The 26244-nt window shown below is 39.6% G+C and overlaps 1 protein-coding gene across 2 annotated transcripts in view; it reads left to right on the top strand.

Moving 5' to 3' along the window:
- Positions 1 to 26244, top strand: part of CHST8 (carbohydrate sulfotransferase 8) — a 356200-nt gene that overhangs the window by 110493 nt on the left and 219463 nt on the right. For both annotated transcript variants that reach the window (XM_072117246.1, XM_072117245.1), the window contains one exon: positions 15930 to 16165. In XM_072117246.1, coding sequence (XP_071973347.1) covers positions 16051 to 16165 — 115 coding nt within the window. In that variant the 5' untranslated portion in view covers positions 15930 to 16050. The remainder of the gene's footprint in view (positions 1 to 15929; positions 16166 to 26244) is intronic.

A 26244-nucleotide genomic window follows, 5' to 3' on the forward strand; every position in this document is an offset into this window, starting at 1 on the left:
TACAGGGAGGGGGCTGGTGGCTGGTGGCTTAGTTGTGTAAAGCTGATGGCAGGTACCCATAATGGGCTATTCCAATGAAGACAAGATTCTTACATATACTCAGGACAACAGCTTCTTTGCAGTGAGAGGGTCAGGAGGCACTTCCTGTCCAGCAGCAGCATGCAGACCTGCTCTACAAACTCTACAGACAAGATAAGGTTTTGATCCGAGCGGAGGGGGAGCATAGCAACTGTGTTTTATAAGTGAGGTAGCAGAGCTGAGTGTGCCATTTTGTCTTGCATCCATCTTTCTCTTTCTACATATCATATATTAGTAGAATCTAAATGTGGGTGTATATAAACCTACATTTACACTCACATTTATGTTGCATAAATGTCTCAAGTCATTTTTTTCCATTTTTCATAAAGTATGCTTTCGTCTGGAGTTTTTTTTGCATCAAAAAATTTTGCAAGACAATTTGAAATGATAAGTCATTTGCGACATTTAGAACAACAGGAATAGAATGTAAATGCAATATGCCAAAAAATGAATGAAAAGGCACGAAGAAAAATAAAAATAAATGACCCCCTTTGTCTTAAAAAATGTATTTAACCCCTTAATGCTCTGCGCAGAGGTATAGGGAATGTGTGAAGAGGGCTCACGGGCTGAGTCCTCTTCATACAAGGGTGGGGGTTGCTGCATATTGCAGCAAACCCCCACCGCTAATAACTTGCGGCTATTAACCCTTTCACACATCTCCGTGCACTAAAGTATGAAAAAGTTATTAGCGTCAGAAAATGGCAAATTTTTGAAAATGTATTAAAACACAATAAAACCTATATAAATTTGGTATCACCGCGATCGCACCGAACCAAAGAATAAAGCTGAGGTGTTATTTTGAGTGCACAGTCAAAGTCGAAAAAACTGAGCCCACAAGAACGTGATGCACGTGCGCTTTCTTTTCAATTTTTCCACATTTGGAATTTTTTTTCAGCTTCGCAGTACATGGCGTGTTAAAATAAATAACATTACAGGAAAGTAAAATTTGTTACGCACAAAATAAGCCCTCACACAGGTCTGTACACATAAAAATGAAAAAGTTATGGATTTTTGAAGGTGGAGAGCGAGAAATGAGCGAAAAAACCCTGCGTCCTTAAGGGGTTAATGTTAAAATTCCATAACCAGGAAAGGAAATGGGTTACTTCTAATATGTATTGGTATCTAACCTCAATTTCAATTTTTGGGTCAGATTGAAAAAAAAAAAAACTAAAATGAACAGGGAAAGATAGCAAGGTTCATGGTCATTTGTATAGTAAGTCATTAATAAAGTGTGTGCATTATGCTCTGAGTATTGTATGAAATGTAACTCATCGAGTCTTTCTAATTGTGTTCTGACTGAAAGGGAACATAGCTAATTGGTGACAGTTTTTAAAATTGAGATGAGTAAAATCCTTTACTGCTTATTCTGAATATTTTGCAAGAAGGATTTTCTCTGAGTTAAGAGTTCTTACAATCATTATGCTTTATGTCAGGCAATGATGAAAGCCGACTCCTGGGACCGGAATCTAAGTGGTACCCGTTTTTTAACAGGAGGAGCGTAGTCAGGAACGGAACCGGGGTCACAATGGGAATTCCAACAATAGCAGAGGGGATTGAACACAGATTTCTCTAGGGCACAAGGCACGAAGATCTGGCAGGGTGTGCAGGGAGAGGCTTGTTTACAGTATATAAAATTCTGGGAAATGGCAAGCGTCAATTAACGATGCGCCCTTTAAATTTTCTGAAGTCGGCACGTGCGTGCCCTAGGAGATGGGGACACATATGCACGGCCAGAGGACCTGGAACAAGAGCGGGGACAGGTAAGAAGCGCAGGCGCCACACGAGCGAGCACAGCGGGGCACGTGTGAGCACCCAGTCCTTTTACACAAAATAGTTAATTTAACATTTTATTCATTTAATTGGTAGGTTACTCGTATTTTGGAAGATAAAAATGATGCTAGGATACATTTTTTTCTTGCTGAAATTATAGGAGCCATAGTGTTGTTGGATTTTAAAGTTTTTTTGTATTTTTAATGCTTTTGATTTTTTTTATTAGCTAGTAAAGGAAAAATAAAAGGCACTGTGCTTCCACTTGAGCTGGATATCAAGGAAATGAAGTATCTGATTAGTAGAATCACTATCTTACACTATTGGGATGCGAGGGAACAGTGTCCCTACACTTTTCTTCACTGTATCATCATGGGATATACTGTGCTACATACATAACAATATTTTTCAATCTGGAAATCACTAGGGTGAGCAATGCATGTCTAACACCACAGATGGTTAGGGATTACAAGTTTTTGCTTTACTCTTCATTGTTTATGAATAATAATAGAAAATAAATTTAAAATGATACATCCACTGAATGGTATAACACCATCACAATGCAATCTGCCATCCCATTCCTAAGTCCTAAAAGCATAAACAGCATCGAAACTTCTCAAAAGTTTTCAAGTCAATGCTAAGGTATCTGTTTTATAAATTCTACATTTCTATTGTGTATCCTTTTGTCTTATTATTTGTTTACATTTTATATTTATAGTTTTTCTTTGCTATCAAAGTTTAACGTAAAAACTCCTGACAGGTCAGCATTTGGGGAGAAACATAAAATAATTCTATACATTATCGTTGTTTGGACTGAGTTGACAGTAAATCACTGACATTTTATAAAGAGATGTTGAATAAAGGGCCTATGTTTATCTTAAATCATTGCAGGATACACAAATTAGCATCAAAGAATAAGAGCAAGGATACTATGCTACCACTTGAATGTATAATTGCCCCCCTTAAATAGTAGCACATTCCCGTGGGCATTAGTGCCCCCAGTGTAGTGTGATAACATTTTGCAAAAGCTGCAGCCAAGCAGTTGCAACACACATATACATACACTGCTCAAAAAAATAAAAGGAACACTTGAACAACACAATATAACTTCAAGTTAATCTTCTGTGAAATCAAACTGTCCCCTTAGGAAGCAACACTGATTGACAATAAATTCCTCAGGCAATTAGCAAGATATACTCAATAAAGGAGTGGTTCTGCATGTGGGGACCACAGACCACTTCTTGGTGCCAATGCTTTCTGGCTGTAGTTTTGGTCAATTTTGAATGTTGGTGGTGTTTTCAGAGTTGTGGTAGCATGAGATGTACTCTACAAGCCACACAAGTGGCTCAGTTGGTGCAGCTCATCTAGAATGCAATCTGTGGCAAGAAGGTTTGCTGTGTCTGTTTGGAAGTGTCAAAAAGCTGGAGGTGTTATCAGGAGACAGGCCAGTACACTAGGAAACATGGAGGGGGCTGTAGGGAGGGCAATAACCCTGAAACAGGATCGCTACCTCCACCCTTGTGGAAAGAGGAATAGGAGAAGCACTGCCCAAGCACTGCAAAATGACCTCCAGCAGGCAACTAATGTGCAGGTGTCTGCACAAACCAACTACATGAGGATGGTATGAGGGCCTGACTTCCACAGATGGGGGTTGTTTTCACAGCCTAACTGCATGCAGGGCGCATTTGCCAGAGAACACCGGTATTGGCAAATTCACCACTGCCGCCCTGTGTTCTTCACAGCAGGTTCACACTGAGCACATGCGACAGATGTGACAGAGTCTGGAGATGCTGTGAAGAGTGATCTGCTGCCTGCAACATGCTTCAGCATGACCGGTTTGGCAGTGGGTCAGTGATGTTCTAGGGTGTCATTTCTTTGGAGGGCCGCACAGCCCTCCATATGCTTGACAGAGGTAGCCTGACTGCCATTAGGTACTGAGATGAGATCCTCAGACCCCTTGTAAGACCATATGCTGGTACGGTTGGCCCTGGCTTCCTCCTAATACAGGACAATGCTAGACCTCATGTGGGTGGATTGTGTCAGAAGTTCCTGCAAGATGAAGGCATTGAAGCTATGGACTGGCCTGCTTGTTCCAAAGACCTGAATCTGATTGAGCACATCTGAGACATTATGTATCGTTCCATCCACCAACAAGACATTGCACCACAGACTGTCCAGGAGTTTGCGGATACTTTAGTCCATGTCTGGGAGGAGATCCCTCGGGAGACTATCCGCAACCTCATCCGGAGCATGCCAAGGTACAGAGCAAAGTATTAGTTGAGTGTTCCCTATATAATTTTTTTGAGTAGCATTTAGGTATATATATATATATATATATATATATATATATATATATATACACTCACCGGCCACTTTATTAGGTACACCTTGCTAGTAACGGGTTGGACCCCCTTTTGCCTTCAGAACTGCCTCAATTCTTCGTGGCATATAGTCAACAAGGTGCTGGAAGCATTCCTCTGCGATTTTGGTCCATATTGACATGATGGCATCACACAGTTGCCGCAGATTTGTCGGCTGCACATCCATGATGCGAATCTCCCGTTCCACCACATCCCAAAGATGCTTTATTGGATTGAGATCTGGTGACTGTGGAGGCCATTTGAGTACAGTGAACTCATTGTCATGTTCAAGAAACCAGTCTGAGATGATTCCAGCTTTATGACATGGCGCATTATCCTGCTGAAAGTAGCCATCAGATGTTGGGTACATTGTGGTCATAAAGGGATGGACATGGTCAGCAACAATACTCAGGTAGGCTGTGGCATTGCAATGATGCTCAATTGGTACAAAGGGGCCCAAAGAGTGCCAAGAAAATATTACCCACACCATGACACCACCACCACCAGCCTGAACCGTTGATACAAGGCAGGATGGATCCATGCTTTCATTTTGTTGACGCCATATTCTGACCCTACCATCCGAATGTCGCAGCAGAAATCGAGACTCATCAGACCAGGCAACGTTTTTCCAATCTTCTACTGTCCAATTTCGATGAGCTTGTGCAAATTGTAGCCTCAGTTTCCTGTTCTTAGCTGAAAGGAGTGGCACCCGGTGTGGTCTTCTGCTGCTGTAGCCCATCTGCCTCAAAGTTCGACGTACTGTGCGTTCAGAGATGCTCTTCTGCCTACCTTGGTTGTAACGGGTGGCGATTTGAGTCACTGTTGCCTTTCTATCAGCTCGAACCAGTCTGCCCATTCTCCTCTGACCTCTGGCATCAACAAGGCATTTCTCCCCACAGAACTGCTGCTCATTGGATGTTTTTTCTTTTTCGGACCATTCTCTGTAAACCCTCGAGATGGTTGTGCGTGAAAATCCCAGTAGATCAGCAGTTTCTGAAATACTCAGACCAGTCCTTCTGGCACCAACAACCATGCCACGTTCAAAGACACTCAAATCACCTTTCTTCCCCATACTGATGCTCGGTTTGAACTGCAGGAGATTGTCTTGACCATGTCTACATGCCTAAATGCACTGAGTTGCCGCCATGTGATTGACTGATTAGAAATTAAGTGTTAATGAGCAGTTGGACAGGTGTACCTAATAAAGTGGCCGGTGAGTGTATATATATATATATATATATATATATATAGTTTTTTTTTAATCCAAAGCTCTATATAACAGTATATTGTTTACTTTTTTGTCTTATGAATCTGCAGGATTTTAATTACTTCTTTTAAATCCTTTTCTTCCATGTTTTAAGTGAATCACTTGAGTTCATATGGGATTATTGGAATGCAAACTGCAGAGTCATAAGCCATCATTGTAAGAGAGCCTTGTGGCCTGAAGCCAAGGTTTCATTCAGCAGCTGCAGCTTTAGCTCAGCATCACCTGCACAGGAAACCCAGATGGAGGAGACAAGGCAGAGAGGGGATGCCTGTGCTGCAGAGCTGTACTCTCTGACCTACTGAGATAATGAAAACTCTGTCAGGTTTTAAGTAAATAAAGCCATGATCAGTATGAGTAGTTTCCTGTGTACTCTTACTATGTAATTAAGAATTAATCGCTATTTAATCAGGAGTTAATTTGTTGATGCAGTATCATGCAATTTTCCACCTATGGTGATGGACTATGTCAGTTGTTAGTCAGCTAAATAGTTTATATATTGGTAATTGTACATCAGCTGTACATTATTTATATGGTAAATCCTAATTTATGAAAATATGCCATACCATTGTATGACTGCAACTATTGTATATTTTCCAGTTCTGCTTGTAAATAGAAATCATTATTGTTTACAGCTAAATGCTGATTAAATTGTTCTTCCAATTCACTACATATGGCTTCATCAGACTGCACATTTTTTGTAGTTGTTTAATATATTGTTTAATATATTACCTGAGGAATGATATGAAGACTACTTTTGGCCAACTCAGAATACTCAGAATACACCAATGCTATATGAGATTATGTTGAATCAATTTTATTGAACATTGTTGCTATATGATATTATTTGCTATGTATATGATTCACCTTCGCATAGGTGAAAATGGTATATAAACGGTAACAGCAGGTTTTGCAAGCTGGAAGAGTAATGGGGAGTCTGGTAGTAGCTTCAGGTTGGGCTGATATGGAGCCGAGTCTAGGTGGTGGATCTCAGCTCTGTGGCTGAAGTCTTCTAACTTGCCCTGGGTGCTAGGCAGGGGCCTGAGACACCTGTGGTTCCTGGTATTAGGACACTGGCTGTTGCAGCCCTGATATGTGCTGCTTGCTGGAGCTGACATCTGCACCAAGATGGAGCCTCTCACTCTTCCATGAGGTCTGACTATGTGCGCCCACCCACTAAGGGGTTATATGGACCCCTGGTCAGGTTGTAGCACTAATCAGCATTTAGCTTGCTGTACAAACACATCATTGGACAATAACATTATGTATTGTTAACTCTTGCCTTACCAGGCAGTGGCTACAGCTGCAATTACTAAGTTATCCAGTACTTAGAGGGGGTCATTTACTAAGGGCCCGATTCACGTTTTCCCGACGTGTTACCCGAATATTTCCAATTTGCGCCAATTTCCCCTGAATTGCCCCGGGATTTTGGCGCACGCGATCGGATTGTGGCGCATCGGCACGCGGCGGAAATCAGGGGGCGTGGCTGAACGGAAACAAAGGCTTACCGACTATTTCTGTACGGCGCGCGTCGGGAAGGGGAAGCCCATAGTGATGGGGTTGAGAGTGGCTGTTGGCCTGCATGGGGATGTCTGGAGTCACCAAGAAGTTGAATTGTGGCGGAGACAGTGCCAGATGGGTGGACCATCTAAGGGGCAGAACCAGGAGTCAGTGCGTCTGAGTTTCAGTCAGCCAGAGGCATCAGCGTCTCAGGGTGAGGCTGCACCGCTTTATCACCAATGGATGGAGCTGAGCTGTGATTCCAGGAGTTTTTTTCACCAGCATCAGCATCTGGAGAATGCTGAAGAAGGGGATCAAGCCAATTTTCCTCTGCTGTCTGATGCTCTTTACCTGGCAGATGTCTATGGTATTTCCCAGGAGAATGAAGCTGTGGGTGATATCCTCAATGTTCAGTCTGTCCCTGCTAATATTAATGATTTATTTTTCTTCTTTTGTTAAGTATTGTTCTGACCCTCCTGATTTGGCTATATTTGCATCTCCTCCCATTAGTAACGTATGGTCTAGACCAGTTATCCCTGCATTATCCTCAATCGAGAATGGTTCAGGTATAGCAGAGACTAGTATCAAGGAAGCTATGACTTGCCTGGTCTTCCTGCTGGGTTCTCCTTCACCTATGTCAATCAAAGGGAAAATATGGCGAAAGGAATTTGTTGATTTCATGTCATTACTGCTTTCCGCCAAAGATAAGTTGAAGAAGGATAAAAAAGATGAGAAATCTGATGAGGATAGGAGTCAAATCATTCATAATTGGCTTCTAGCCTTCTACATCTATTCTGCTGTATTGACTGAGAAGTAACAAGAAGTTTCTACGAGACTCTTTCAGCACATCGACATTGCATTGGACCAATATCTCAATTATAGTGGTATGGCCTGGATACTTTTTGTCAAAAGATTCCTGTATATCCTTCAGTTTGTTTGGGGTGTCAAAGATGTTGGCACCCAGTTAAATTTGATGTTACCACATCGTGGTGGTCCTTCTAGGCAGCAGGCTTCTACTCAGAATACTATGAGAAAGTGAGTCTCTTTTGCTTATAAGAAATCCATGTGTATGTGGTTGAATAATTGTCGCTATAAGCATCAGTGCTATTTTTGTGGGGTAGTATGCAATCGCAAGAAAAACAATCAGTCTATCAACAGCAGCTATCAATTAAAGAGCAGCTTTCTAAAAGCACAGACTAAGCTTAAGCTGGAAGAATGCTTCCATTCCTAAATCGGTATCCTGATCAACAGAGAACTACATTTATTTTTGATATTTTTAATGCGGGATTTTATGTGCCTGAATTTAATGTAGTGGTTGTTGCTGGGATGCTAATTTTAAGTCTGTTGATGTACATAAGCATATCGTAAAGCAAAATTTTTTTTAAAAGAAGTTGAATCTGGTAGTGTTCATTAAAGTAAGTTACTTTTCCTTTGGTGATAGTGCCCAAAATGGAGCCAGGAGAGTTGAGGTTATATACCACCTTTCTTACCCAGAAAAGGAGTGTTTGAATGAACAAATTGATAAAGATCTTAATTCAGTGGACTATGCCTCATTTGACCATGCTCTTGAACTATTGCTGAAGCATGGTAATAGAGCGCTTTTAGCCAAAGCATATATAAAGCAGGTGTAAAAGGGACATAAATGTGCCTTGGTTGATTTGTTAAAGCAATTAATTGAGGTTTTCTCTGTTGTATGTTTTTTTTTTTTTTTTACTTTTATTGTTTTTACAAAATGTAAGCAAACACTTTAACACATATATACTGTAAAACGGTGAAATCATTTATATCTCATACATGTTTAGAATCCCAGAGTATCGAGTAAGATAAGCATATTGGTCTAGATACAAATATACACAGTATATAACAACTCATATTCAAAACAACCATCAGTGCCATTAAGTTTTTTAACGTCTTAACATTTCTTAATTTCTTAACATTTATGCATACATATATCCCGTATATCCACATACTAGTAAATTCATTAGCAATCCACCAACAGAAGGGCAACCCCCCCCTCACCCCTTCCCCAAACACAAACACACAGGATAAAAGACCCATAGAATATAATAATAAATGTTAAAGGTACAAATTCCAGTTTTTATCGATTTCCATTGTCCCAGGTTCCCAGCTCATTTCTTCATCATTTCCACTTTTTTCCCCTTGAATTTTTTCATATTTTTGTACCTTAAAAGATAAGTTCCACCATCTCTGACCTTCAAAGTCTTACCACTATTACTACCTTATTCCCTTACTATAAGTACCTTAGCTAACATCAACAATCTAAGAATAATTGACTGATGAACAGTTCTACTCTCGGAGGTGCTGATTATTCCAATGATGGATTCTTCCATAATTGATGGATTAAGCGAAACATCTAGAGTACTGTTCATCTGTTTCAGGACAGTACCATATAACATGAAAAAAATCAGCCTCTATCTCTCCACTGGGGTTTTGTCTGTCGTATGTTGGAACCCATTTGAAGCATGTGTTTTTTAAAATGGGTTTTGCTATGGCATTTCTTGCAGCAATGAGGATCAGTGAGTTAGTAAGTACTAATAGGAAAGTATATTATGGTTTGCAGTTTAATGATGTTTGTTTAGAGAAATCGAAAGTATTAATTTTGTTAGAAAATGGATCAGTTGGATAGAAGTTCTTGGATTAGTTTATTATTGGCGATCCCTTGTTGTCTCCTGTGATAGTAGCAAGAGAGTGGCTTTCTGTTAGGCCTGTATTTTCTGGTCAGTTTTTGATTCATGAGGATTTTTCCCCTGTGACAGTTTGAGAAAGTCTTGAGAAAGTCTGTGGCAAGTTTGGGTTTGGGCAGTGAGACGTAGACAGCTAAAATGGTATTGAGCAATTCTGTTATTAAGAGAAGTAGGAGGTGGCAGTCGGAGCATTTTAAAATTTATATAAGGCCTAATTTATTGCTTGCCATTTAATAATTTAGTTTTTAGGGTTCCAGAGTAATTTGTTAGATTGTGGATCATCCCTTTATTTATTGGGCTCAAAGGAGAGCAGTAAAGCATTGCTACACAGAAAACCATAATTTTGACCCTGCACATTTTAACATTTTTTAGTTTGGTTTCATGGAGCTTACATGGAAACAGTTAGTATTTGAGATTAAGAAATTGTGTCAGTCATTGCCTGATGTTTTAATTATGCATGTCAGTGGTAACAACATTGACTTGCGTTTTGAGCTGAGAAGAGACCTTGTGGTTTTAAAATGTTTTTGCCTATTCTAAAAATGTATTTCCAAAATAGTTCCACGTTTGGTTTGGATTTACTCTAAAGCCAGATTTACTGATAAGATCAGAAAGAGAGTTCATAAAGTTATGAAAAAGTATCTTCCTTGCCTCAGGGGTTTCCCCTATTGGCTTGTTGATCTGGAGGGACTTACATCAGGCTTTTATAGATAAGACTCCATTCATTTGTCCACAGTTGGGATTGAAATTTTAAATTTCGTTCTTGAAAATGCGTTAGAGCAATGGCTGCGGTGCTTGGGGGGTGGGAGTGGGGTATGGGTTGAGGGTTTTTATCTCCCAGCATTATTAATGGGGAGATGCAGTTCCACTTTTTTTTGTATTAATTGGACCTATGACACCATGAGGAAGTGGTCCAGGGGATACTGGGTGAATGTGTCAGGATTTGAACCGGCTTTCTGTGGACTTTGTAATTGGTTCTCTACCACTGTGCTATGTAGCCTGATTGTTTTACTTGTCCTTATGTTGCTGGTGTTTCTACATTACCTGCTGGTGTTTTTGATTCTCAGCTGTGTTAATTTGTATCATCCTATTAGGAGTAGTCGGCTCCATTAACTGCTGGTTTCGTCATTCAGTTTTTGTTGTATCTGCAGCAAATCCCTGGCTCTGTTCTGTAGGAATAGCTATACTTAATATCTTGTTTCTTTGATTGTCTGTTCCCTTGTCTGTGTTTATTTTCTAGTGAGTTTATTTGGACCTGCTCTGGTTGTTGTCCACTATTCCTGTCTGATCTATTGCCATTCTACCCACATTCTGTCTTGATTCTGTGTTTGTGTACATGCAGGGATTGCTTGTTCACCAAGTTTTTACTTGCAGCTATTGTTTCATGAGTGTAGCCCAAATTTAGTACTCCAAGCCCTAGTATCCTTTAGTTCATTTCCCTAGTATCTGGAAAGGTCTTTGTGTTCAGAGAGAAATTGTCGGGTCCAGAGCTACCGGGTAAGCTGACCATCACCCACAGGCAGGGACTAGCCTATGGATAGATGAATGTATACCACCTCACCTTCCAAAGTCGCATCCAGCAAGGCACAAGCCACCCCTCTGCATTTCCACATAGACTTTGTACAAGAAAATAAATTCACAGTCCAGTTGAGCTGCAAATGCATAGAAACATCTCATACACAGGACAATTGTGAAGTGCAACTTCGGCAGACGCATTTCAGATGATGTATCCGTCCTTAGTCATGGCCAACTATCAGGGCCGGTGCCAGCACCCAGAAAGCCCGGGCAAGTGCTGGGGCCCACAGCTGCAGGGAGGGCCCACTCGTAGCAACATCCCCATCCCCATCCCCAGCCTGGCCATGCCACGTGCTGGTGCCGTAAGGCTCTGTGTGCTGCAGGATGCTGCCGTGTGTCTCTACATGTGCAACGCTGTGCGGCTGCTGACAGTAGGAGGAAGACAGCGAGGCTCCGAACCTGAGCAGAAGACTGAGGTGAGTACTATTCTTTTATTTTGAATGGTTACATTTACTAGACCATGGGGGGGGGGGTGAGGAGGGGGCTGTATATAATGTATGGGGAATGAAGAGAGGGCTGTATATAATGAATAAGGTGTGGAGGGGGCTGAATATAATGAATGAGGAAGGGGGCTGTACATAATGAATGGGGAATCAGCAGGGGGCTATATATAATGAATGGATAATCATCAGGGGGCTATATAATGGGCGGCGACGGGGATTCATATAATCGATGTGGGGGAATGAGGCTGCATATAATTAAATTATGGGTTGTGAGGGTGTCCTGGGCTGTATATAATTCATCCATGGGTGGAAGGTGGCTGCATATTATTAATCCATGGAGGGTGTGGATATTATTAATTTATGGGGGTAAAGAGGCTGTATATAATGAATCCGTGCTGCTACACAAGTTTTCTGTGAAAGGGCCTACTGCTGCTCTGTCGCTCACGGGCCCACTGAAACATGGAGCCAGCCCTGCTAACTATCAGTGACATGAACAAACCTTTATACACACACATTACTTAAACTCCACACCCTCGTTTCCGATTGGCTTTCTGTATATAAAATACTTTGGTAGTGCTAATAAAATTTCATTTTAGTATGGCTACATTCACACTGACGTGTGCCCGCCGTACCGTAGCACGTAGTACCGGGTACACGTTGCCGCTGGGGAGAGGAGGAGCACTTGTGCGGTACAGTGCCGCACTTGTTCTGCACCGTAACACTCCCGTATGGCGCCGTTGGGGGACGTATATGTGCCGTATATATGTCGGCCTAATATACGTCCCCCAACACTAGCTTACAACATATAATTCCCATAATCGGCCTCTGAAAAGATCAAGACTATCTGCTCTCACATGGTCTGGGTCATGTGATCAAGACTATCGACTTGGCCTTAGAGTAAGGGGCAGTTTTCCCTTCCCTGTTTTTTTATTTCTCGCTGCTTTCTTTACACGGTTTCCTGCTTCCTTGTAAACTGTGACAATATGAGAAGAAAAATGACATGGAGGTGCAGTCTGTGTTTTGTGAATAAAGGATGTGGACAAGGCCTAATTGAAATCCTTTAAACATAGATGATCCCTGCACTCGGCTCCTAATGTCCACATTGAGAATTTTTGCAGTCAGCACCTGACACCCATATAGAGGATCCCTGCCCAGACTCCTGCCATTGATAGAGAGGGTTCCTGCTCTTACAGTAACTCCTGTCATGAAAACAATTCCTGCCATAAGTGATTCAAGCTACTTGTGGGACTTTGGTTGGGGCACAGAAAACTAGAGGGAAACCATTCTGCAGACTGTTCTCTACATGTCTGGCGGTTTTAAAACATCTTTCTGCAAGCTCAGAGATACAGTTGCACTGTTACTGTCTGCTGTGTCTTTTTTGCTACTGCAAAGATGGACCTCAGCTAGTACCTACCTACCTTCTTCAAGTCATATACACAAAGACCAAAAATAGTGTAACTTCTTATCTACTGAACACACACTGGAACTTTTTAAGAAACGTTTAATAGTTTAAATATCCTTTTGGGTACATTTTCATGTCCTTTATATTCCAACAGTTTTCTAAAATCTATATACATAATGCTTAACTCAATTCAAATACATGGATTATGGAGCATTTTTATTTTTGAAAGCGCCATCTAGTCTTAAACTCTAAACAACTATCTATTCTACAGTACAATGTACAGCTTTTATCAGTCATACCTCCTTTGTAAATGTATATGGAAAAACGCCTATCTGGTATTCTTACTGTGAGGTAAGGCAAGTATTATTGATGAAGATAAAATACAATTGACTTGGAATGACTCATAACCAGTGACTAGACACTACAAAGACACAGAGAGTTATAAGATCTAAGTTCTAAGGAAAGTCATATGTACTTGTTCCGTGTCTTCACAATCCCCATGTTTAATTGAGCATGGGAGGTAGATTAAGTGAAAACCCCCATATCCCACAGATCTAACAACTCGATTGAATGCAGGAAATCGCATTTAGGTTCTCCTATATCCCACATGCCAAGTTACTATGACAAGAGCGCGTGGCTGTCAAAGATTCCTCTTTTTCTCTCCTTCATGCTTATGAATTAGGATGTCAAACCCCTGCAGGAGAAAGCTTATCTGCATGAGCGGATCCTGAAAGGACCAAACACAAAGAATGCGTCCATTAATTCAGAAGTCGGGTTGACAAGTGATTTCCATATCACTTATTGGATTCTAATCCCTAAAGTGGGAACTTTGAAAGGGAAATGGAGGTGTCATTTTAATGATGTATGTGGAGAGTGCCGGAGTGAGAGGAGACACCATAACATTCAGTGTCAAATTTAAGAATGAAGGGTGGAATAGAAAGCCACACAGGTTTTTTCAAGGTATTTTGGAACCGGTAAGAGATGAAGCCCAAGAAGTGAATAATTGTGAATGGATGTTGCTTCATACTTAATCCACTACAAGCCCAAAGAAAGGTCAGTTTTGATGTTTTATAGTTTTGATGAATAAGGCCGACATGTGTAAATTGAACCACTCGGAGAATGTGGCTTCAAAAGTGGAGGACATTACTTTTTAATATACATTTATGCTTGCTCCTTGTGTGACTAAACACTGTTCCAAAATGTTTTTCACTTGTTATTTTCATGAAAAGGAAGCATTTTATAGCACAGATTGCTGTACAAGTGAAACTATTAGAACACTTGCGTGTTTTACCGTGAGAGTGGAGAGCCAATGTAGGTTTTAATTTACATTTTTTTCCAGGACCAAACCTAGTATTGAACCTAGGACTGAACAGTGAAGGTTGGGTCCAGAAAATCCCTCCAGCACACAGAGCAAGTGTTTGCGACTGCACTTGTTTTGGAGCAAGAACAGAAAATATGGTCTTCTATAATTGCATTTACAAAACTTGAGGTTAGGTGCAATTTAATGGACCAAAGCGAGAAATAGATCTAGAGAGAGAAGAGAAAAGGGAATCATGGAAACCTCTAATCTCTGCCATATCTATTACTGTCTTCAACACATAAAACTGCACATAATACCACATTAAAACTGTGCATGGCTCCATAGTCTAAAACACCATTATATATGTGCTGTAAAACTTTATTGAGAGTTATTTTGCAGTATCTGATGTGATATTGATTAGATAGGTAATAACACACAGTGATAGGTGAACTGTACCTGGAATTACAGTGCTGCACTAATACATAGTCTGATGACTGGGGCTCTCTTACAAGTGGTTTTCATTATCACTACCATCTCTTCTTGGATGTTTGATCACATTGTTCAGCTTCAGTGATTGTGTCTGGAGTGACATTTGCTGTGACCTAGATTTTATTGTGACATTTGAAGCAGCTTCATCTATACGTAATAGGAAAAGGGTGGAAGAGGTGAGACAGAAATGGACCAAATCTTATAACCAGTTTATAGAATTAATACATTATTTGAATCAATCTTTATTTTGGGGAAAGAAAGAAAATGTGTTTAGACAAAATATATTGTTATAATAAATTTTTTCAGTTGGTTGTTGTTACACAACTGCCTCAGAGAAATAGGTTACCATACATATAAAAATAAAGCCCAGCCTGCAGGTTAATAATTGTAAGTAATTAATTAAGTAATTAATTTTATTGATAAATAATTCCACATAAGTGAATTGGCCAGTAGACAAGCGAGATTGAACTGACTTGTTGCATCTGTGACATCCTCTTACAATATTTACTGTCCTGTATGGAATGCCCAATTCTCTTTTCTACACAGAATTGATATTCTTGTAGATAGGAGACTATAGTATAGTACTGTAGGTATATTCTTGTACATGAGGGCAGTAGTATTGTAGTTATATTCTTGTACACATGAGCAATATTACAGCGGTTACTTCTTTATTCATGTGTTGTATAAAATATATAACGTATCAAGGGACATTAATATGGATAGGAAAATTCTTTCATATTGTATTATATTCTTGTATATTGGAAACAGTATTAAAGTATTTAATTTATATAGATGCTAATAGTTATGTGCAATTTTTTATTCTTGCCTCTTTTTCAGTAGTTATATTGCCACCTATATGTAAGGTTATTGCAGTAGTTTTATCTTTGTACTTATAACACGGGAAAAGGCCCTTCAAGGGCAGAACATGTGCTCCATTCTGGTGTAATTAGAATGATATTTATAATAATACTAGTTAGGAAACTTCAAATGTTTTGACCAAATAATTGTCTCAGACATTTTCCAGTGATCCTCTTTTTCTTTTTTTGCAGGTGTATACGCGTGGAGCTCAAAGGTCAAAAAATGAAAAGATGAAAGCTGGTAACCCCCTGGAGATAGCTGGCATGGTTTGTTTTCCTGGATCGATGCGGGATTGATTTGATAGTAATAATTATGAGGCTGACGTGTATGTTTTCCTTCATCTTACTGTTTGGAGTCGCCGGTCTTGTCGTTTTCATCCACTTGCAAGATCCCGTAGAAATGGTGAACCAACAAGGATTGGCATCAGGTCAGATATTTATCACCAGTTATAATTTCAGCTGTTTTAGGTTTTTGGTTTCAATAAGAAAAGAGCCATTTATTGTCAACCTTATGATACATAACCATAAAAAGATAAAATATACAAGACCGACTCACCAAACTCCTAGGGTTCAATAGAAAACCGGTTAAGAATCACTGAACTAGAACCATTCTTCTGGTTACATTTTAAACATGAGAATCAGGATTGAGGTTCTGTATGCTATAGAGCCAAATGTACAGACTGACATTATTGAGGGGCGCGGCTGCTGGAGTGGGTGGGCACAGGCTGTTCCTGCCCCTTTTGCAGGTTTTACTTTCGTCGCAGGTTTTTATGCAAAATTACCAGACCTTGCGTAGTTTTGCCCGGTGGCTGCACTGCCCAAAGGATACTTCAAGAGACTTACGCTTCTTGATGTATCCAGTGGGACAAGAGGGGCATGGCTTAAAACATACAGAATGTCTGAGAGGGATTTCTAGAATGGATATCTTACTCCTTATTTGAGGTATTTGTTGGTATATGTTTTTCAAAGGATGTGGCACTGGAATGAAAGATTTTGCACACATTCTTGTGTACCTGTAAAACCTGGCAAATCCTGCTTGCAAGAAAGTATGCAGTGGTTTTCCATACTCTTTGTGCATACTTTTGAATTCATCATTGGCCACAGGCAGATGTCATCTAGTTATCGAGGTCTGTGTTGCAAATGTTGTTCCAAGCTACGCATACAGTTTTTATAATGTAATATATATGCAAATTATAGCTAAATGAAATAAAACCCAAACTGATGCCATTTGATATGGAATACAAATAACTATTCCGATGCAAGTGGCCTGTCTAAACTAATTTTTACTCCTTGGGTTTTCCTAATAACCCCACTAGCTGAACAATTTGTCGCTAGCAACTTATACATGAATTCCCAGGGATTTTCAAGATCTCGAGGCACAATGAATATTTCTTGTACTTTAAAGCATATTTAATGGAGGCAAATTTCTTTTTGCTGGATCTTGTAAAATGCTAAACGGTTCAGGTTATTGGTTCATAGTTTGCATTATCGGGGACAGTTGGTTTGTAAGTGAAACTGCAGCTTGATATATACAGCTCCCATTGCACTCAGATGCTGCCTCACTAGTGGCTGTGGCAGCCAAAATTCTGTGGCCATCAATTATAAAATTTGAGCTACAATCAGTACAAAAATATAATATGGAATAAATTGCCAATTTGAAGATTTAAACATTTACAAAGCTAATATTAGTCTTTCTGCATAAAAGAGAAGCATACAGGCAGTCCCTGGGTTACATACAAGATAGGGTCCATAGGTTTGTTCTTAAGTTGAATTTGTAGGGGACCGCCTGTATAATATTTGTCAATAAATCTCCTCTGTTACGCCATGCCTATGAAAAATGACCACCTCCGCTTGTCAGGTGTGAATAGTGTCATGCTTCTGATATATTGGTCATAGAATGGAGAGGCCTTACTTTAGTTTGGTCAGCTGATGGGAGGATAGATTTCTAAATAATCTCTAATCTTATAGACAATAAATAATCAGGCAGGGAAATAAAAACAGCAGGTAGTTACAGGACCTTATGCAGTGTCCCATGACCACCAGCACTTTGATATCCCCATATTTTCTGTTCATAATTCTCTTAAATGCTTTGTTGTTTTTGTTACTCCTATTACTACCGACAGTGTGTAATACAGACAATGTTGTGGACTAGTGCAAGACCACCTAGTTAATCCAATCCTGCTTAGAAGATATTATGGGCAAATACTGTAAAATTCTGTTAAATGAAAGCAACTCTTTCAGCTACATTACCACTCCCAAGTGCCCAGTCTAACATTTTGGGGCAAACAAAAATTAAAAAAATCTATAATCTAATAAACATACCCTTTAAGTATGGGGATAGTAATAATTTAGTGATAAATTTTTCAGCAGAGAGAAGCGTGTAATAGTCACTGAACTAATATCATTGCAATGTACTCTAGAAGGAGTATTGGCGAGTATGGTGTGATGTGAGTAACCCAGAATTTTCTCTTTTATCAATGCTTGACAAGTACCTAACACCCGCCTCTTAAACGCCATCACTACTTTTATTATAAAGCAAAATTTTGTCACTCCTGGAGCTGTTAATTTGGTTATTGCTCAAGTATAGATAAGAGAAATATCTCCAGCTGCTAAGTTGAGCCCAAGTGAATTGCGCAGACTTGTCGAGAAACCTTAAGTAATGCTTACATTACTCTCCGTCTGTAAAGTGCTCTTGACAGTGGCTGTTTGTGTTGATTTGTTTGTATTCATCTCCCCTCCTTTCCCCAGTGCTTTCCATTCCAGCCTAATTGTGATGCCGTCCCGAGCATGCAATATCCAAGTCATTTTCCACAACATTTAGTTACAATTTCCTTCTGATCTTTCCTGTGAAACAATCCTCTTCCGTCGGCTTTCTGAGCATATAAACTTTGATTGCATTTATCCATAGGAAAGCAATTCTTGCTAAAACATGTTTACCATGCGTTCTCAGAGACTATGTCCTTCCCCCATCCCTACTGATGGATTCCAGGGGAAAATTGTATTGATGCTGTAAAAAAAATAGGTAAAATTCTTTTTAGTGAAATGTAAGACTTGCAACTGTGGCGCCACAATAACTGCTATTTGCAGGGGATTTGGAGAGATAGTAGCCGTGTTGCAAGCTGCAGAGTTTCTATATTACATAGCAAACATCAGTCATTCTGTGTGCTGTAGGTAATACATGGCTCTAGTCTCACCTTTTACCATTTGAAATTAATATATTCACCATGACAGAATGTCTTGTCATAACACATATCCCAATAGACGGATTAATTGTGGTCTGCCTGGAACCCCCACTTATCCTGAGAAATGTACAGTTCAGCTGCAAAGATCTGGAAGGAAGGCCATGTAGCATAAAAGTTAAGATAGAAGAATGCACTGAGAGAATGTACTGAGAGAATATGGTTGGCCCCAGGGAAGAGATTAAATGTCTGGGCCATGTTTGTAGGCAAAACATGTGGAATAGCAAGAAGAAATGCAAGGTGAATTATATCTAAGCCAAGTTGAACTAACCTTTTGCTACTCTGGGGTGGAGGAGAACCTTTTTGGACCTACAGGGACTTTGCATTGAGCCACATTGAGTAAATCACAAGCTTAACCCTTTTGCACACAAACAAAGTTTTTGCCCATGTGCTATCCGTTTATTCATAAGGATACATTTATTTCTACTGGCCCTTTTACATGACCATGGTCTCCTTGGCATGCTGATGCCACACAGGTCACAAACAATGAACCTTGATAACCAGAAACTTTGGTGTGGAAAAACTAATGGCTGTCCATTGCAGGTCTAACATGCACTGCTGGGTTTTCATTCGGACACACTAGCTCCGTGGGCTAGCAGGAGACATGCCCTGTCCCATCATGTTGGATGCTATAATCTGTCAACTCATTCAATTGTTATGCTTTAATAAGGGTGGATTAAACCACATAATTTGCCATAATTTTAGAGTATTTTTAAATTTAATCTCATTTAATGTCTAATTAGGAGGCTAACTAAGAGCTTAACCTGTAACAACCTTAAAATAGCCTTATATAGCCTTATCATTTTATCATGCTGCCATTGATTTCAGAAATTACTAGTCTCTTTTGTTAATTTTCTATTTTTAAATACCACATCCGCTTCATCCCTCCAGAATAAGAAAACCTGAGACCAGTAAAACTGACTGGCAATATTGAAGCATTTCCTTCTAAATGGCCTCTTCTAGAGATTGTGATATGATAAGAAATGATCAGCACCTCAATGGTTTATAGGCTGTGCTTTGTTTTGCAGCTCTACTCCATTCCCTAGCAAATAGCACTTCCAGACACATCTAGTCAACTGGAATAAAGACATGGATTTTAATTACTTTTCCCATTTTGTTGTGGTATTCCAACACAACATATTAGGGTAAATTGTCCTGAAGTTGGAAAACTAGAACATTTTTATGCACTTCCCGTCATGCTAATTGAGTCAGGGAGATCTGTGGTCTCCTGCATGGAAAGATCATTACTCATTATGATAGATTTAAGATCTCACAGTTGATTCCTTTTCCTGTAAGGTAAACCTAATTCAGATTGCATGTACTGTTGGCTCTGTGCACTGTAATGAAGCCTCTCAGTGTCACCTTCTCATATAGTGTACCACAAACTCGAAGAGGTTTTCATTTACACGGTTGGAATTACATAGGAGATGATTATCAATTTACACTATTTTTTCCTATACTCCTGATAACATTGTAGTTTAGCCTTTTTTCTGTGCCCTCTGCCCAGTATCTCCCATTCCATGTGGTTTATTGTGTTATATACTCTGAGGTTTCTCTTTTTGTTTTGGGCTTTTTTCCCTTAAGGATGATCCGTCAAATAATGCCCCTGGGCCTGCTTTTACTCCTGGCTTCAAATATCATTGGTCCCGTGTCCTTTTTAAAATTATAATAGCCGGAAATGAAGATATTTTGTGACAAGTTTCCATAATTGAGAAGTCATTATGGAAAGTATTGTTGTGATTAAGTAGTATTTTTGTGTGCCTCTTGTTGTACACAGTGGGGCTTATTTACTAAGGGTCACACGACCGCATTTTGTGTTTGTGCAATGAAAAGTTATACAGGTTACAAAAATTCTTTCAGTATCAATTCCTCACGGTTTTCTAGATCTCTGCTTTCTGTTCCGCTATAGAAAGCTTCTGTGTTTGCTTCCAGTGGATAGAAATCTGTCCATGGTCTTGTGATGGGCATGCAGGTGCGTTTGCCATTATTATCACAGAAAGTAATCTAATACTTACGGCTCATGCACCTCAGTGACATCACATGACCATGGACAGATTTCTATCCTCTGGAAGTAAACAAAGAAGCTTCTTACAGCAAGTAGAGATCTAGAAAACAATGAGGAATTGATACAGAAACAGTATTGGAAAATTATGTAACTTTTACACATACTATTACACAAACCATATCAATTATTTGCTGAAAGTGGACAACCCCTTTTAAGAGGATGAATACCTAAAGAATATTTCCCTATTTAACTTAATTTAATATAGAAAAGGAAACATAGCTAAATTAGCAGTTTGCTGTTCCTCACACCTCCCAAATGAAATCAAAGCAATCTTGGATTTAACCAAAATTTTTACCAATGAAAAAATAAGCTTCTACCAAAAAAATGCCTCTTTTAACTTAAAACCAAAAACTTAAAACCAAAAAATTAGATTTTTTTTCCACTCTCCTCAAATAAGAGTTAACCAAAATAGTTCCATTAAAAATGTAAAATTACAAAACACAGTTTTGCTCAGGAACCTACTGATTTCTAGGCCCCCTGACCTCCAGTGCAGCAGCCTAATATACACTAGAGACCACTAAATAAACACTTACACAAGTAAAAAATATTGAAAAATCAAATAAGCTTTATTAGCAATCCATAACTAAACTGATATATTTATATTTAAATTTAGTATGACATGGGGGAACAATAAAAACAGGATGAAGAAAGTGAGTGAGTCTGCCCCACATAGTAAATAGAAGTCACAATATATGGAAATATTATATAAAACAATACTCTTCTTATTGAGGGAACAAAGTACAAACCTTAAATCTAAACTGCAAAAACTTCCTCAAAATAATAAGGTAAGATACCACAACCAGAGAAAGAGAGGGCAGGCTACTGACTACCTTGATACCACATAAACATTCTAGAGAACATTCTAGAGCTGACTGATGTAAATCTGGAGACCCCCACAGATCACGAAAACAAGGGGTCCGTCGGACTCCACGTTGCTCCATCAGACTAATGGAGCAGACGGCCATGCATGACCGTTCTGCTCCATTAATCTCTATGGTGCTGACGGAGATCGGTGAGGAGGCGCTCGGCGATTTCGGTCAGCTCCATAAAGATTAATGAAGCAGAACGGTCATGCACGGCCATCTGCTTCATTAGTCTGACGGAAGGAAGAGGGGTCCGACGAGCTACGTGGGACCCCTCGTTTTCGTGATTTGTTGGGGTCTCATCACTGAGACCCCCACTGATCAGCAAGTTAAGCCATTTCCCGTAAGCAATGGGTGCCATGAGCTGCCCTAAAGGGCCTGTACCACCTTTTGCTGAAAGATCTTTACCACACTGAGTATGTCGCATCTCCCTCTAATTGCCCTAATGACCATAAATGGAAAACTGGCATTTACAGATTAAGGCCCCTTTCACACATGCGTTTTTCACGTGTGCTTTTGACGCGCAGAACTTGCATCGCACTCTGACCCATTGTAATCAATGGGTCTTTTCAGACTTGCATTTACACACACACGCGCGGTTTTTTTTAAATGCGCGCTTAAATCTCAGCATGATCTATTTTGCAAGTCACGCGCGTGAAAAACGCACCATACAAGTCTATGGAGATGCATCAAAAGACACATGCAAGTGCAAGTGCAACTCTGAGACATATGCAAGTGCAATGCGTTTTTCACGCATCAATTGCCATAGAAAAGATAGAGCTCAGTCCTGAGACACTGAACAAACTCTGACTGAAAACTGATTGAACTCTGATACAAAATGTCAGTTTTTCACTAGTCAAACACTGATTGCTCCCTGATCAAAATCTGACGTGATCTGCAACGCAATTGTGGAAGGGGCCTAAGTCCTGCCACAGGTAGTAAAAAAGGTGCTGACCACCTATCGGGATTTTGTTTGTCTAATCTTCAACTCCATGAATAATATGGTCATTGCACATTGATTATTAGAACTTTAATGGTAAAAAATAATAATAATAGTAATAATTTCCTAATGTAAGCCAAAAGGACAGTGGCTACATCATGGTACATTGTAGGTTAAAAAAAATCACTCATCTATTTTTAATCCATTGTGACCATTGATGTCAGATACCATGTCCTGCTTTTTAGACTAACCACATTAGACATATAGCCTTCTCCAGAGCTGCACAGCTATTGATGTAAATGTCATATTATCTGAGCTTACCCACCAGAAGATGATGTATAACCTCTCTGGGTCTTTTACCTGGCTGGGAGATATTTGTGTGTAGTTTATGAAAAGAAATTGAAAATCTCATTTAGCAGCCTTGCGTTGTATTTTTTCCTGCATTTTACAATTACACATCTATCACTGTAGACCTGCATTGCAGAGAGGTTTTGCGTTTTCATATTTGTTAAAAGTCATGGCAGTGAGAAAAGTCAGACTTCATATTTAAGTTAGGTGAGATGGCTTCTTGGTCCTTGTGACACATGGGTGGATGCGCTGCTGCTTGGCTTTTTATACACTGACAAGTGTGGCCTAGTAAATCTTCACAGCCAGCTTTGTGTATAGATAAATCCCCTCTCAGAATAGATTTTGCGTATACCTCTGGTATTAGAGAGTTTTATCATAAGACTCCAGCACAGAGCAGGAAGCGAGTGCCAACTATCCTACCAAATCCCTCTGTTTTTATATTAGAATTCTTTACCTAAATTTATTCTTTACTTCAATCTTACAATGTTTGTGCAAATTGACTCGTTTATATTCTAAAGGTTAAATCTTGGAACATTCTTAGAGGGAAATTGCTTCTTGTCAAATTTTATGTTTTGAAAACAAAAATTAATGATGGGTTCTTAATTTAAGAGGTTGACAAAATGTTTTTTAAGGGGCATAGTTATTTTTAAAGAAAAACTTTTGCTTCCATTATAAAACAAAACTTGGAAAAAAAAATCAAAAATCCATACAACATACTTATCTTACTTATGTGATGGCTTGCCCAATCTGAGGTCAAAGTATAGATTATCAAAACTTCCAGTTTGACTGGAGTGCCATAACTGGAATCAGAATGCCACCAAAGAGGTGATAATCGCTTTTAAAATATAAATACAGTATATATGTTGCAAGATGGCATTCGGTCTTACACATTAATTCCATGAAACCTTTGGGGGTGACTTTTCTCCCTCCTCTTCTTCTTCTTCCTCTTCTTCCTTTTATTTTTCTCTTCCTATTCCCACTCCTCACATTCTGTTTGTTGGCACAGGAACAAAATTGCTGGTGAAAAATTAATATTTGGTGCCTACTGGATTAAAACATCCTCACGTTGTAAAGGATTGGAAAACTACTGTTTCCCAAGAAGCAGTGCACTTCAGTTCTGTTTATTGTAGCTTACCAGCATAAAAGTGAATGGAGCCAGACTCCTGCCAGCGAACCTGTCACCAGGAATGTAATTTTTTAGCTTGTGATTGATTACAATAGCCCATGCAACATTTTAAAAGTGCCTTTGGCACCATTCAGCATAATTTTGGTACTTTATAAGACTTTATTTTACATTACCTGGTTCCCACCGGCAGCATATGGCGAGTCCCTGGGAAGGGGGGGGATTCAGCTGCAGCAACCTGTGTGCCTCCTCATTCATTCTTCCTCTGCTCCACACCCTTCCCTGCCTGCTGAATGTACATGATAGGAAGTGGGGAGGGGGGACCTAAAAAACATAGACCCCCCCTTCCCTATGCACAGAATAAAGCATAAAGTGACAGAGTAAATAGAGGGTAACAAAGACATAATATAGTAAGAATAAACAACCAATAATACAGACCACAAGGAGGAGTTATGAAACATGTTTAGCCTAGCTTCCTCTGGGGGTATGTTTCTGAACAGCAGACCTATATTTCCATCTCCTTGACAGTCCTTCTAATAACACATTTAGTGCTTGATGGATTATTATTAACATGATTTCCCCCAAAATAATTTAATACATTTATACTCCATTATACCGCTTGCCTCCAAGTGTCTCTACCTTCGCCTTTTCTGGCCTCTGTACTCTGGACTGAGGGATGCTGCGTTGCTCATACCAGGGAGAACAACAGAAAAGTATTTTAGTCAGAGTAGAATAGCACTTGAGTGACCAGAATAGTACTATTAAAGCACTGAGTCACAAGGCAATGGAGACCGGGCATGGTATTAGGTCCCTTTCATTAGTGGCAGTAGTTCTCTGATATTGGCCCTGTGACTAGTGTGTTAATATCTCTAGTGTGTCAAAACATAAAGCCTAATCCTTTTCTTGCAGTTGGTTTAATCACTTGTATAATTCCTGAGAAGCTTGACAACAACAGAGCTATAAAACATCCAAGCCTTGAACTTCACAAGAGACTGGAGGTGAATTTTAGACTCCCTCATATTCTCAGCAGACAATGCAACCAAGCTGGGTAACTGATCATAGTTTTACTAAGTGACCTAAGTTTGGTGGCCCAGTGATCATACTAGGTGGTACAATGGCAGTTATGAATGTTATTTTTTTTTATTATCTGCAAGTTCTTTCATCAACAATTTGGAGTAGAACTTTAGGTTCCAGTACGTCAGATCAATACTCCAAGTTTTGTGATGTAACCTACTTTCCACTATTACTAAATGTTTTATATTTTTTCAAAAGAGTCTTCAGTCGAACTTCAGTCTTTTGTTCCATCATGTTCTTTATCTTCTGAACTTTTATTTTCCCCATATCTGATTCTATCCGCCGTAACTTTAGTTCTGGAGCAGCCTTTGTTTGCATTATGTTGGATGCGTGTCTTTAGAATGAGGATGTTAAGAGTATTCTAAAACATAAAGCTTAAATTGAAGCAGGAGACAGGCTTAGGTGCCTCTGTTGTGCTCTTTCTCTCGTAGTTGTGGAATGAATAGGAGATGGCTGTATCTGTATTTAAAAGCTCTGATTAGCTTCGTTCCCAAAGTGAATGTTCCCAGCACACTCCAAAGAGCACTTCCCCCCGCCCCCCAACCCTCCTCCTGTTGTTACTCTTGCCCTCATTATCTGCTGTGATTGTAGGCTTGAAAAAGGGATGAAAGGAAATGTATTAAATAATTCTCTTAAGCTTTCTTCTCACATTCCTGGAAAGGTGACGTGAAGAAAAGACATTGTCAATGAAGCACATGAAAGGATGCTGCATGCCTATTATGGGGAGAATACCTGCAATGGAGATATTATGGGGAGCCCAGTGACTGATCTGCTAGAAATTATTCTGTAGAGCTACATGTGCTTCAGCCAGGATTCTTATATACATTACCCATAGACATGCATTTCGATTAAGTA

The sequence above is a fragment of the Engystomops pustulosus genome, chromosome 7, assembly GCF_040894005.1.
Source record: "Engystomops pustulosus chromosome 7, aEngPut4.maternal, whole genome shotgun sequence".
NCBI lineage: Eukaryota > Metazoa > Chordata > Amphibia > Anura > Leptodactylidae > Engystomops > Engystomops pustulosus.